The following is a 15498-nucleotide window of genomic DNA, read 5'->3' as shown; positions in this document are numbered from 1 at the left end:
AAAAAGCCTGGGTTAAAAGTTTTACAATAATATGGACATTATACACTTTCATACATATAATGTTAAGTAAAACCTCGAATTATTGATACACAGTCAGTCATTGTCAAATTTCACAAGTTTTTGATTTCTATTTCTATATTGGCTGCGTATTCCTTCTATGTCTATATTGGCTGCGTTTTCCTTCTATTTCTCTATTGGCTGCATTTTCCAATATATCTATATTGACTGCAACAATGTCTTTATTGGCTGCGTTTTATGCCCGATAAGGCAGCCTGCAATTTGCAGCGATGTCCATATTGGCTTCGATGAAAACAACATTGCGTTTAATCTATACATACATTAAATATACATACAGTCATATAATTATATTATCACAATTTTAATTATTCAATTGTGCTCATAAAAACACATTATTATGTCTTCATCTTGATACAGAACATCTAGGTTCCTAAATTCATATAAATAAATTCACAATACAATTTCATTAGTTCAACGGTCATTAGTTCAACGGCTTAAATGCTTGATAGTTTTTATTTAAAATAAATAATGCCAAGCATTGCGAAACATTGACCTAATCTGTTTTCTTCCTTTGTATATATTGTCTGCGCTAAAAGCTGCGTATTCGTTAATGAGTTTAACACGTATAAAGCTTTTATATTTCATTATTTCAAACAAATAAGGATAACCATTGCTCTTAATTTAAATTAAAATTTCCTATTATTTGAATAAGTTTCACGCAATAAAATGTGTATATACAGTCAAAAAAAATTTTTATTACAACTTAATATTCTTTTTTATTTATATATCGTATACATCTTGTGAAATAAACCTCCCGGTATCAATATTCAACTTCAAATTGACTGATATTCATTTTTAGAATGTTCTTGGTTCATAAATTCAACGAAATGCAATAAAACTTACAAGTATTTAAATAGTTAAATATAGCACATAAACTATATTGCATATTGTCTGCGTTTTCTTTCTTTGTCTATATTGCCTGCGTTTTCCAACGATATCTATATTGACTGCAACGATGTCTATATTGGCTGCGTTTTATGGCTCGATAACGCAGCCTGCAATTTGCAGTCTGCGCTAAATGCCACGGTTTATACACACCCTATTATTACTTGAAGTATTAGATGCCTAATGGTTCTGCCACATTTTTGACATAGTGACTTTCAGCATTTTCACAAGGTTTCAAAACGAATTTATCTGAAAACCTTTGTTAACACAGACAGTGAAAGTTTATGATTGCGAAATCTGGCTGGAACCATCTAATACCATACTAAGGCAAAAGCTTATATTGTTATTCAGTGTGCTATATTGTTATTCATTGTGAAAGTAACTGTTTCCATTGAATATATTGAAAGCAAATGACAGGGGTGTGATTGAGGTGAAGTCTGAGTGGAGGAAAATTCTGTAGACTGATTTTGACTACACGAATCGCATGCATAACGCAATGACAAACGGTAAAACAGACATTTAAATAAACACCATCTTAAACTTATCAAAAAGATTTATTTTATGAAAATCTTTTTAAAATCACTTAACATGTTATGCAAAGTCACCAGTATTGATTGTGATCAAAATCAATGAGCGTTCCGATACCTGTGAACGATGGCGGCAATCTTTCGTTTGAGCTCAATGCCTTAAAATTCTACATAAGGTCAACAATGTTACAGTGTTCAACTAACAACATTTTACCACAGTTTGAGTTTACGTAGTTCAAGATTTTTTCACATAAATAAAATATGACTTCAGCCTTACCAAGACAGTCGATCTTCTGTACCCAATCAGCGCTTTTCGTTTTATATCCACTGTTGTTTCTGTCCTTTCCCATTTAATTTTGTTTTTCAGTAATTGCTAAATCTCCAAGATTTTGTGAGATTCGTTCTTTCGTTTTCATTAATGCTTCACATAGGCGTCATTTGCAATCCACATAATTATGAAACACATTTTAAAAGACCGATTTTAATAGGAAGATTGGGAAACGAAAGCCAATGACATCGCTCGTTTGAAAATATGCTTTGACAGAATACCAGTGTAAAATGCGGAGAGGTTTCACAGGCCGCTGATTACCCTTGTCAAAAAATAACCCACTTTCATACCAAAACACACTTAAACCAACATAAAACTGTGTTTTTTCTGAGTTTTTCTTAGCGGAAGTTGGTTTTTGCTAATAAAAGTGAGTTTTATGTGCGCTAAACTGTGCTTAACTGAGTTTAAAGTTGGTTATTTTAAGAAGATGTGTGTTTAAGCGAGTTTTTTTCTGTAAGAAGTCGGTTTTTTGTGTGTCAAAAGTGAGCCTTTTTATTTATGAGTTGGTTTATGTGTGTTTAAGTGTGTCTTTTTGTTTTATAAGCGAGTCTTTTACAACAGAAGTTGGTCTTTTTTTAAACAGAAGTGGGTTTAAGCGAGTTTAACTTGGTCTTTTTGTAAATAAGTTGAGAGCTGCAACGACCCGGGTGTACTTTGTCCAGGGTTTTCCATGGAAATCCATGGAAAATATGAGGCTGGAGTATTCGGACTAAGTTTCCAGCCTTTTCCAGCGTCAATATTTAAAAAAAAGGGTGGAAAATTGTCCATGGTATGGGAAAATAGCCTGGAATAGTTTCCATGGTTTTCCAGGCTCCCTGGAATAATTACCATGGAACAATTTCCAGGGTTTTCCAGCCAGCATGGAATAAATACCGTCCGAATACTCCATGTAATCTGGAAAACCATGGATTTTTTTCCAGGGTTTTCCAGATTACATGGAGTATTCGGACGATATTTTTTCCATGCTGGCTGGAAAATGTTCCAGGGTTTTTCTTTGTTTAATATTCCATGGATGCCTGGTATAACATGGAAAATTGTCCAGCGTTTACCATGGTCACTGAATAGAAAAAGAAATTTCTGGTCTAAAAACAATATTCATGTATTAAATGAATACAATACTCACAGCTTAAATAAATCATAATTTAAGGTTAGATTAAAACAAAACAAAAAATCAACATAATGCCTTAGTTTCTTCGATGTATTATTTTGTTCACAATTCATCAAAATATAACATCAGATTACAAATTGTGTTACATTTATTTAACAAATTATTCAGATCAAACAAGTGTTGTTTAATACATGCTTACAAAACCTCTAGGTCCATTATCATAAATCAGGCCCTTACATAACAGAACAGGCGCTACTTTAAAAGTTAAAAAGTATAATGCAACCTTAACAACATCAGGGGACAAAAATATTTATAAATGGCACTCGTCCTGCAGGACAAGTGCATTAAAATTTTCACTCGTCCTGCAAACACATGCACTTGTCCTTCAAATATGTGTGAAAGAAAGATTGCAAAGGACTGATATGACTAACAATGTTTCCTAAATCACTGCTAAAAGGCTGCTTACTTAGTTATTCATGCCAGCTGATCACAGAAGAAATGTTAACTTACTTTATTTATAAGGAACACAAAATAAATAAATGAAGACAAATTTGTTTTTTCCTTTTTCTAATGCTTGCGTGCTTTCCATTTCGGATGGTTGAAAATCGCTCCTGCCCCCTTTAAAGAACGCTTGTGTGTCAGACATTTTTCAGATGAAATTCAGACTGGTTTAAAACCGTACTTCGCAGTAAAATAATTCTTAAAAAAATCAATACTTACAACGAATGAAGTCAGATGGTTCCCTGTTAACATGGGCGCGCAAAGTTTACACCAAAAAGCCAATATTTACTCGGGACACAGTCTCGCATAAAAAACGCGCACCTGCTGTATGAAATTTACAATTACGATTTCCGGTTCATTCGCGTTCTACATTCGGAATAGATATGCTTTAAGAAATGATTTTATTTAATGAAAAAGAGTCTTACTGGTAAAAAAATACATATTTTAACATCAGTTTTTTTTCACTCGTCCTGTAGGACGAGAGCTTTAGGGACATTCACTCGTCCTTTCAAGATTTCACTCGTCAATACGAGCGGACGAGTGGAATTTTTGTCCCCTGAACATGTATTCAAAGTAACAAAATACAAGCAAGTCAAGTAATATACAGTAACAATTCATGAACCCTGTACAAACGATATAAAAATGCAAGAAACAAAATGAAAAATTAAAGTTATTTTAGCTACTTCATGTTTGTCACAATATATGTAGCTGCCCATGAGCACAAGGATACTATTTTTCTCAGCTACTTTCACTTTAATGCAATTTAGGTGCTAAATTTCATTAAAATACTTTTGTATAATTTTATTGTTCCAAGAAATTCAGAACATAATGCATGTACATGTATTACTTTCCAAGTGACAGTTTAAAATATAATTGCAAGTCTAAAACTTGTGAAGGCAGCTTAGTAAATTATAAGTACCCAGGTGGGATAAAATTAGAGTTTTTAAAAACTTTTTTGTTAATTAGCTAGGCTTCAGTAGGTCGTGGATCTTTTATAGAACTTGTACTGCTGTTATACTGTACGGCTCCTGCATGATCTCTGAAAGAAAAACAAAGCAAACATTATTACAAGAAAGTCATAAGTTGTTTACATTTATCTGTAAAAGTAAATGTGCAGCAATCATATTATTGAATATCTATACTTCAATGCTCATTCATATTTTAATCTATTTTAGATATTTCATATCACTGCTCAATTCGGTACATCTGGCTTTTTTGTATTTGAGCGAACATTTACGATCCTAAGTAGTTAGCAATTTTTTCTTTTCCATTTACTGAAATTTATTCTCTTAAAGTTTGCAAGCGGGCTTTAATCTACTTGCAAACAGGCAACCACACAGGAAAACTGAGACTTTCAAGTGAATAAATTGGTGATTTAACTTATATTTTTATATGACTCTCTTTTATTTTGAAATTTATATTGTTGTTTTCTTAAATGCCCCAAAACGGGGTACACTAGCATGTATCTGGAAACTCAAACATATATAGGAATTTTATATTCAGATATTGCTATATGAAAGTTATGCTAATTTGCTAATTCATATAAAAATAACCTGTAATTGAAACTAGACCAAAATATTGGATACCAAAAAGACAAAATACTTTCAGGTGGTTAACACTTAATTACTTATATGAGCCCGGGGCATAACAATATTTACCATGAATTTGTGGCCATGTTAGTCCTCTTGGTAAATGCGCCAAAAGAGCCGCTTTGCTGTCTTGGGTTATTTCCCTGCCAAACTCTGCAGTATCTTCCATCAACTGGTCAGCTACAGTTAAAGCACATAATGAAAATGTATATAGAAAATAATTCAAGTATTGTTTTAAATATTTAGTAAAATGGTCTTTAAATAATAACTTACAATGAAGTTAATACATCACAAAGCATAGCATAACAAAATTTGTAGGTATGATTAGTACAAATTTATTATTGCTATAATTAGAATGATGTGTAATTCTATTGGTATGAAAATGCACAGTGAAACCTAAAAAACAATGCTATTGGTTTAATTAATTCATTTATAAACATTAACAGCATTAATGAGCATTGAGTTCTCATCATGCACAGCACATAACTCCCTTAGCCTCAGTTCCCTAGCCATGCATTATAAACTTCCGATACTACATTCAAGCTTATTAATATCTCCACATAGGACTTCCTTTATCAAGCTGCAAACTGCACTTAGTGAAAATGTGTGTGACAGCTGCTTTTAAACTTCTATATTTGCCATACTTTTACCTAAAATGTCACATAAAAAAGGTCTACAATGATGACATAAGAAGAATAAATTTAAAGGAATATTTAGAAATAATGAAAAGCACAAACCTTCAGTTGTTGTTCTATTCCTAGACAGACTTCTGAAACAATTGTATGCATCACTTTTTAACAACATTTCATGTCACTTTCCAAATGATATCCATACATTATAATTTTAAGAAATTCTTGTTTATGGAAAAACTCATTAACTCTACTGTTTGTGAACATTACATTAACTTCATTTTAACAACAAGTTTAACCTGCATTCCGCCAGAATTTCAATCTAACAGGTAAACTTTCTGTATTTGAACTCAGCCAATCAGAAAAGGCTGTGATATTTTATAACCAATAGATTAGCAGCAGACATATCTGACTCACACACAGGTTTATCAGATAGTTTGTTAATTGCAAACCTGGACTGTAGTTTAATATTGAGTGTGTATACACCTTGAACAGGGTTAAAGAATTTAAACTTGTAGACATTGCTTTGAAAGTTACTACTATTACTTCTACTACTAGTACTACTACTACTACTACTACTTCTGCAAAACTACTACTACTATTACAACAGCAACAACAACAACAACAACAACAACTACTACTACTACTACTACTACTACTACTACTACTACTACTACTACTACTACTGCTACTTCTACTTATACTACTACTACTACTACTTCTACTACTACTACTATTACTACTACTACTACTGCTGCTACTACTGCTACTACTACTACTACTGCTTCAACTACTACTACTGCTTCAACTACTACTACTACTACTGCTGCTGCTACTGCTGTGGCTGCTACTACTCCTGCTGCTGCTGCTGCTGCTACTACTACTACTGCTACTGCTGCTGCTACTACTACTACAACTCCTGCTGCAGCGACTACTACTACTACTACTGCTGCTGCTGCTGCTGTTACTACTACTACTACTACTACTACCACTACTACTACTACTACTACTACTACTACTACTACTACTACTACTACTACTACTACTACTACTACTACTACTGCTACTACTAGTACTTCAACTACTATTGCTACTACTACTGCTACTGATGCTGCTACTGCTACTACTGATGCTGCTGCTACTTCTACTACTACTACTTCTACTACTACTACTTCTACTACTACTACTGCTGCTGCTGCTAATGCTACTTCCTTAACTACTACTACTACTGCTGCTACTAGTATTGTTATTATTATTTATACTACTATTGCTACCGTTACTGCTACTATTCCTGTAAATGCTAAAACAACAACACAATAATAACTGCTACTACTGCTACTGTCACTTAAATTTGCACCAATAGTATAATTATCAGTAGTTTAACTGCTTATACAACTTATACAACAACCACTTTTACTTCTACTCCTACAACATATTCTACTGCCAGCCTCAGCATTACTACTTCTACCACTACTATTTCTACTATAACTACTATTATTTCTGCCCAAACTATGCACATTGTTTTATGTTTTATTCATATGTTGTGTAAATTGTTGAACTCTGATTTACTTTGAATAAAATGTGTTGCATTTTTATAAGTTATTTTCTCCTCTTATAAAGTCTAAGTTTTTTCCAGGGTCAGCTGAAAATGTTAGAGTCTTTTCCATGCTTAAAAAATTCTATGTTCCACTTTCCATGCTATCTGGAAATATTTTCCATGGTTATCCAGCCTAAATCCAGCGTTTTCCATTCCTTTTCCATGCTTTTCCATCCAAGGCTGGAAAATGCTTGGAAAAAAAGTCCACGTTTCATGGACATTTCTAGAACAAAACCCTGGAAAACCCTGGAAACTGTTTCAAATTCCAGGGATTTCCATGGAATTCCATGTTATACCATGGATTTCCAGCCTAAGTTCCATGATTACCCTGGACAATGTACACCCGGGGAGGCTTAAAGACTCACTTTAACACACTTTTCAACAAGTTGGTCTTTTGTTTATTAATATAACTCATCAATGAAACAATAATTCTTCAACTGGGTCTTTGTTTAATGTTTATAGCCATAAATAAAACAAGTCAATTGTAAAGGGGCTTTTTTTACAGCTTGTTTGCCATTGTCCCTATTGTACATTTGTGTGCTCCCCATAATTTTTAGGGAATATTGGATGAAAATGGCTCTTTCAGATTATCACAGGTTCACAGATGGACAACAAGTATCACTGACAAAAACTTTAACAATGGTCAAGCTTAGTTTTATACATGAAAATGAAAGAGTTTGTGTTTCACTTTGAATTTTTTCTTTATGTTTGTTTTTATTATAAACAATATCTTATGATTGTTTTATGTCTTAATTTTTTATTTTTTTTAAAACAATCTCATATGATTGTTTATATTTTTTTTAAACAGTATTTACTTGTTAAATCTGCATATTTAAATAATTATGGTATTGGAAACATTATTTTGGAAATAATCTATTTATTTTTGTACATAAGTTATGCAAGATTTTGATATTTGCATATGATACCATCATATCCATTTTCTTAATTTGCAATAAAATAATAAAATGCCAAACATGACCTGTGTTACATAAACTGTCAACAAAATAACAAGACAATACCTAAAAACACCCTTATTTCACACCACTAACAATAAACAGATAACAATCTGTCAGGCATTCAGAGCGTGTGTGTGTGTGTTTCAGAGTTTATTTACAGGTCCTACTGGCCTCTTCACGAGGTTACGGTAGCCCGACCTGCCCCTGTGACCTCTCAGGAGAAAAAGATTAATTTTAGAGTCAAAGTAGGTCAAATTTACCCCGTTTTCCCGGGTATTCGCCAAATACTTTAATTTTTAAAAGAGTTTGTTGCACGTTGGCCAATGAGACCTTAATGTGCTAGCTACCTAAAGGTGGTGATGAGGAGCGGATCCCGCCGAGTGTCCCGCACATTACTAATGTACAAGACACTCAACGCGATCCACAACCCAACACCACCCGGTACATAGGACCCGGAACACACACACGTATCGCTCTCACACCCCCACTCATTACGGGTGGCGCGTATGAGAGCGCCACGCCCGTGCGTTCCGGGTTCCTTGGTGGTGATGTGTATGGTTGTGTATAGTGTGTGGTATGTGATTGTTGTGCATTTGTCTGGAGCGGAAGAGGAGGTGTCTGTCAGTAATTTACGGTCGTAGGTCAGTCGTGAAGGGTTGTATATTGTTGCAGTTCCCAGATCGCAGAACCCGCCGCCCCGCACAAGCGCACCCACGCCGAGCGAGCCCGAGCCCCCCCTCGCGCCCGCATACTGCCCCGGCCCGAGCACCCAACCGCTGAAGGCCCCCGAGACAAGCACCCTCATCCACCCACTTGCTGCGCGCGACAACACATCAGTCGAGAACCAACCATGGAGCCATCCAAAGCCCTATCCAGAGTCACCATCGTTCCTTCCCACCCGCCTGCCAAACATCCAGACCGTGTATCAAGCTGGGATGTGTTAATTTTGCTGTTATGTTGTATTTGCTTTTATAATTGGAAAGGTAAAGTAAATAAATGATCTAAAAACTCCTTTGATATATCATATGATTTATTTATGTTTGATGTTAATTTGTAAAACTCATGGTATTATAGATTATGTCCTGTGCTCTAGCTTTCATTTACCCAAGTGTGGTTGTTGTGCTCTCCGCCCCATGAGAGGTGTTAGTGGGGGTTCGAGCAGGATACAGGAAACGCCCCGATTCCAGAGGCGCCCCTGGTTCTTTTAAGTGCCCGGTGTATAGCACCGATACACTGCACCCCCGTTTAACGTCCCTCGCGGAGGACATATTAGTTCATAGTGTTAGTATTGGTGTTTATATACATGTGTAGTTCTGCTGTTTTGTGCCATAGCTTGCGGTAACGTGGGCTCTCTCTGTTGTTATTTGGTATGTAGTATGGATGTTATTGCGTAGGGTAGGCTAGTTTTTGAAAGATCATGTATACGATGATAGAAGAAGGGGACTATGTTTGTTTGATTGGGCCGAGATGACTAGTTCGTTGGGGGCAGACAATCTTTTTGTAAATTCTTTCTTATTGATGTGTTAAGTGTCTTGTGAGACTGTGGTGTTGTAAGGGCCAGACTAGTTTTGATAGGTCATTTATTTGATGAAAGAAGAGAGGGGCTGAGTTTGAGTGTATTTGGTATTAGGGAGAGCGCACACGTTAGTGTTTCTGGTTATACAAGCAAAGACAGCAATCCTATGTGTTTGTGTAATATGCCAGGTTTAGTATTGTGGTCTGGTCTAGGGCATGTCGAGCTAAGGGCTCGAGCCGGCTACATAGGAACATATAAAGGTTAGTGTACCAATGAACTGCAAACAGTCATTCTTTTCAGTATCTTTCAAGAGGGACGGCATGTAGCGTCTCTCGCTGAGGACATACTAGTGTATAGTGTTAGTATTAGTACATAAAAGATCTGCTGCCCTGTGTCATATTTTATAGTAGCTTGGGCACTCTCTGTTGCTATTTTGGGTATTGGTTGTATGTTGATGTGAGGGTCAGACTAGATTATTGACAGATCATGTACTAGATGATAGAAGAGAGGGACTGAGTGTGTGATTGGACCAAGATGACTATTTTGTTTTGTGGATTTTTGACAATTTCGAGATTTTCTTTCTTCTTTCTGAGGTGATTGCCTGTGGCACTGTGGTGTTGTGAGGGCCAGACTTTGTTTTTTATAGATCATTTATTTTATGATAGAAGAGATGGGCTGTGGTTATGGTAGTTTGGTATATGGAGAGTGAGCGCTTTACTGTTTCGGGTTATGTATGATATCAGAGGCAGCAGTTCTATGTGTTATTGTGGCTATTTCAATGGTTAGTAAATAAATGGGCTGCAGTGAGTTATTATATCTATACACTGAGAAACAAATATACTAATTATCATCACTTTTCTTTTTTTGGTAATCTTGGGTGGGTCGTGTCGACAGAGCCGCAGTGCGAATAGGGGGCGCCTCACCACCCCAGCCGACACGCTCCATCCAACATTTTTATTTTTGTTTTAAATATAATGCATATATAAAATGGTTGTGATATCTACAACTAAAGGGGTTGTACTGAAGGTTTCTCTATTGAGTTACCTGAGTACGCACTTGATGCGGCTTCCGTCTCTGTGCGGAAGTGTAGTGTCTGCGTGCTTACCCCACTACCGTCGTCGTCAGCTGCTGCATGCTGGGTGCAGTGGCAAAAAATAATTTAAATAACGAGGTCCAGCACAAGGGGGAGGGTCTCGCGGAACCCGGATACTGTTAGCCCGATGTTTTGGTTTACAAGGGAGGGGGGGATTTTAGGTTTGTCCATATCGTTACATAGTGATTACAGATGTTCGTTTTTATTTTTATTAAGCGTACCTATCCGTCATTGATTCTGATAGCGTGCCCTTAGGGTTTAATTGCGTTTATGTTGTACTTTCGCGGTTGTTAACGAGACAGGCGGCCGAGACATTTCATGATTTGGTTGACAGTTATATTCGGTATCGTAAACCCTTCCGTCGTTTTAGTAAGAGAGTGTTGTTGATGTTTTACCGGGTTATAATGTGTAGCTTGTCAGCCCTAGCCCATCCGTGGCGTCGTCACAGGGCACAGACCAGGGGGCCCCACTGACACACAGGTGTGATCCGTTGGCTATGCCCTGCGACGAATAACTATAGGTCGGTTGTCATATCCGCGTTATGCTCAGGCCGTGATAATACCGTAGGTTTACTCTATGCGGGCCCGGGCGAGCAGCCCCAGTGACATACGGAAGTGACCGTCGTCCGTGCCCGCACAGAGGGTTCCTTTATGGCTATAGTCCACGGACGGGGTCAGGTAGAAAGGTAGATGATATGTAATATGTAGTTACCTAAATGTGTTTTTAATCCGGCACCGGAACGCGCTATATTCGCACTTTTTGTAAGTTACGCGATTTGTTTATACGCATATTTTTGCTATTTCGGATAACCTAAGGAAGATAGTTTATGCAAGAAGACTCTGGATAGTTAGTATGCCCTACTGTATCGCTTTATTTTATAGATTAAGTGCAGGTATGCATCTAGTGTTACCCTTAATTTTTTATTTTAATGCGATTTTCCTTTTATCTTGATTTTGCAAGGGAGATAATTGAATTGCGCATAAATCGTAAAAATAGTCCTTTCCGTACATGTTTATCTTTGGTTTGCAATATATATGGGAATTAAACCTTAAGATACTATTAGTATAAGGTCAAAGAGATATTATTACGGATATATGCTGTTTGTATGAAATCTAGGGATAAATCGATATATATACAGTGCCCCAGATAAGCTGCGTATCTGCGTCTTTCACCCTATTAAAATGTTTAAAAACGCAAAGAAATACAATATCATGCGTATTGAAAATGCACCCGATTTGCCTTTTACGCACATTCGTCTTATTTGATGCGTACGATACAATAGCTTTGATCGAAAAAACTTTGCTCATTTTCGGTATTTTTTGCGATTATTTTCGTTACGCGGCGACGCTTTTATTCAGCAAGCGCCTGGATGACGGGGCAATAAAACAGTCAAAGCTATTCAAACGCTCTGCGGACTAGATTTCATAGTTAAATAAAGCGGCTGACAAAATTATTTACGACGACATACATGCGTTTTCAATCTGACTTAATCCGTCGTTCATTGTGCAAATATTTGTAAAGTGTCTGTACTTTCAGTTTCTAATACGATGCGTAATAAAAATGTCTAAGAGAAAGACGTCCGCAATTGTTGCGCCAAAATATGTGTCGATCGCTAACTTTATCGAACCAAGAAAGCAAGAGTCAATAAGTGCCGAATCATTCGTGTTATCGATTTTTTTTAAGTTTAAAGTTTATATTATTGACAGTTTCAAGGATTAAAGATGTTATGAAACATCAGTTTATTAAAGTTAATTATATTAGTTTACAGTTTTATTGAATCAATACAATTGTGTGCAGCTTCAACAGAAGTAAAGCAGCAATGGTTTTACTGTATGCATCTTATAACTCATTTCACCCTATTCCAAGAATGAAATCACCCTATTTTTCAAAATCAGTGGGTGAAAACCCTATTACCGAAATAATTATCTGGGGCACTGTATATATATATATATATATATATTTACTATTGTAACCCTCCCCGCCCCGCGGCGTCTCCCGCGTCACCACGGCGTCCCACTCCGGACCCGCGCCCCCAGCAGTCACAGCGGTCTACGGATCAATATTTAGGTTGTTAAGGACATAATTTATCTAGTGTTATTATATTGTAATATTCATATTTTATTTTATTAAGGCATACGCAGTGGGAGCTCGCTTAGCGGGTTATTTTCAATGTAGGCTGATTGATGTTTCTGGCGGTGTGTAATTACGGGTAATGGTTTCGCGGTTAAAGGCGGCGGTTGACTGTTATGAGTTAGGTGTGGAATGTTCACCTTTTTTAATGTGCTAAGTGCTTAAAGGCTGTTTATCGCGCTTTATTAGTCGGCGTTTCAGGTGTAGAGGTAGTTAAATTTTAATTATCTCTATTTGTCTCATATTCTGCACTTTTCATGGTATAAATACGTTAAGCGGGAGTCATTTTTCAATTCAGTTTTAATAACCAATATGACTACTTCGAACACAAGAATAGCATTTTACGGGGATAGTTATGTGGCCCGGATGTCCGGCTGTGGAGGGATACCAGATGTATGTATAGATGATGAGTTGTTTTAGTTTTATTATCATAGTGAGTGTTACTGGTTTGATTGTCCTTGGAGTATAATACTGACCCTTGTGGTTAAGCAGCCAGGTTATAATGCTGTGGTTATAAGTTTACTATTTTTAGGTTCTGATACTGCTCCCTCCTAATATTCTTTATGTTCTATGTAGTCTATTGTTGTTGTTTTAATTTATGTTATTTTCTTTTGTTCAATAGGTGCCTGGGCGTTATCGTTATTTTGGCCAGGGGGGAATGCGGGTGATGGAACCGAATATGGATCTCATGGAGGACATGTTGCAGTGGGGTCCCGATGTTATAATCCTCAGCCTCGGGGGAAATGACATCACCGCTAGCTGTCAGCCCCGGGACATAGGTTTGGCCATCCTCGGATTGTGCCGGATGGTGAAAGCCAGAGGTGTCGCCACCGTAGTGGTGGCTGCCATATGTGGTCGTTGGGTGTTTAGAGACCCCGCCTTAACGCCAGATCAGTTTTCCAGAATAGGAAATGCGGTTGCTAAGTACGTTATGAGGTATTTCCCAGTATCATCGATGATGTATGTTTGTGAGAGGGATGTTCATTGGACGAGAGACGGGGTGCATTTGAGTGCTGCGGGGCTGGAGGAGTACTTGAACAGTCTGAGATTGAAGCTGATGAGGATTTTACCTTCCAAGGATTAATTATCTTGTATATGAGTGTGTGTGCAATGTTTAATGTTAAAATAAAGGATTTAAGGTTAAATAAAGGATTGAAATAATTGTGTTTATTTGTGTTATGTGACTGGGTCTGTTTTACTTATGTGCCGTCCTTGAGACCCTAAGTATCATATTTTCATGTTGCCTAAGTTAGGTCTATTATTTAATGTTAGTCTATGAATTAGCTGTGATGATCTGTCTTGTCAGGATATCAGATGAATCTGTGTGATTGGTGTTTTTGTGTTTTATCGCCATGCGTGCTCCCGTGTTTAGTCTAAGAGGTGCCGTTAATTTTACCCTGGTTTTCGTCTCGAGGTACATTTAGTAAGACTAACTAATTGTTCGTATCATTAAGGGTTTCTTATATACTTTCTATTGTCGGGGGTTGCTTATACTACATAACCTGGCAGGGTTTGTGGTAATAATGTTTTGAGATTTCGAGTGTTCGTTTAATGCGATTTTCCTTATATCTTGCTTTTGCAGGGGAGATAATAGAAATACTCAAAGTTCGTAAAAATAGTCCTTTTCGTGCATATTTATGTTTGTTTTGCACTATATATGGGAATTAAACCTTAAGTTACTATTGGTATGGGGACGAAGAGATATTGTTACTGTTATATGATTCCTGTATAATATCTTGGGATAAATCAATACATATATATATACTATTATAACAATAACATCCCTGCGGCGTCTCCCGCACCAACGCGGCGTCCCACTCGGGGTCTACGGTTTAAATAATTAGGTTGTTAGAGAAACAATTTATCTAGTGTATTTATGTTGTAATATTTATGATATTTAGATTGCTAAGGAAACACTGTATCTTGTGTATTTAACATGTAATATTTATATTTTATTTTAATAAGGCATACGCAGTGGAAGCTCGCTTATCGGAGTATTTTAACTGTTTGTCTAATATGCGATGTACTTATTGTATTTATATTTTATTGAGATATCCCGTATCCCGCAAAAATTTAAAAACATGTTGTCTTATAACGGATCCGATCTTGTTCGGGGGCATTAACAGTAGGCTGCGATCAATTATAACAGAGATATTGTTATATGCTGCTATTATACCTGCACTTAGTTCTAGTCTTTGGGCCGTATGTTGAGGGCATATGAAGAATAAATGTTCGAAGGTGTCTGGGACACTGCATTTGGGGCACAGAACAGTTTCGTAGCTATCACCGTGTAACCTAGTCACCCCTAATCGCATACGCGTATATGCCCTATCTTCTTGCTTAATGGGGCTATAGATATGGATCTTATGGCTGGGGTTAGTGATAAGTGGTAAATCATGCTCAGTGCAGTATTTTGACCATTTATAGTCCTGTTCATTGTACGCTTTTTGGTTTATAATGGCTATAATTTCGCGTGCGCTGGGTTTTAGCTCAGAGAGTAGGCCGTCTTGGGATCCTAGCTTGGCAAGTTTATCTGCGTATTCATTGCCCGGGATGCCTAC

At 36.8% G+C, this 15498-nt stretch overlaps 1 protein-coding gene across 1 annotated transcript; it reads left to right on the top strand.

Moving 5' to 3' along the window:
* Positions 1 to 8855: 8855 nt before the first annotated feature.
* Positions 8856 to 14099, top strand: LOC127848397 (uncharacterized). Its single transcript, XM_052380851.1, has 2 exons — positions 8856 to 9135; positions 13560 to 14099. Exons 1-2 carry the CDS (start codon positions 9049 to 9051, stop codon positions 14019 to 14021), a joined length of 549 nt encoding a protein of 182 aa, XP_052236811.1. The 5' UTR covers positions 8856 to 9048; the 3' UTR covers positions 14022 to 14099.
* Positions 14100 to 15498: the final 1399 nt, after the last annotated feature.

This window comes from Dreissena polymorpha, chromosome 10 (genome assembly GCF_020536995.1).
Source record: "Dreissena polymorpha isolate Duluth1 chromosome 10, UMN_Dpol_1.0, whole genome shotgun sequence".
Lineage (NCBI taxonomy): Eukaryota > Metazoa > Mollusca > Bivalvia > Myida > Dreissenidae > Dreissena > Dreissena polymorpha.
This window is presented reverse-complemented; position numbering and strand designations above follow the sequence as displayed.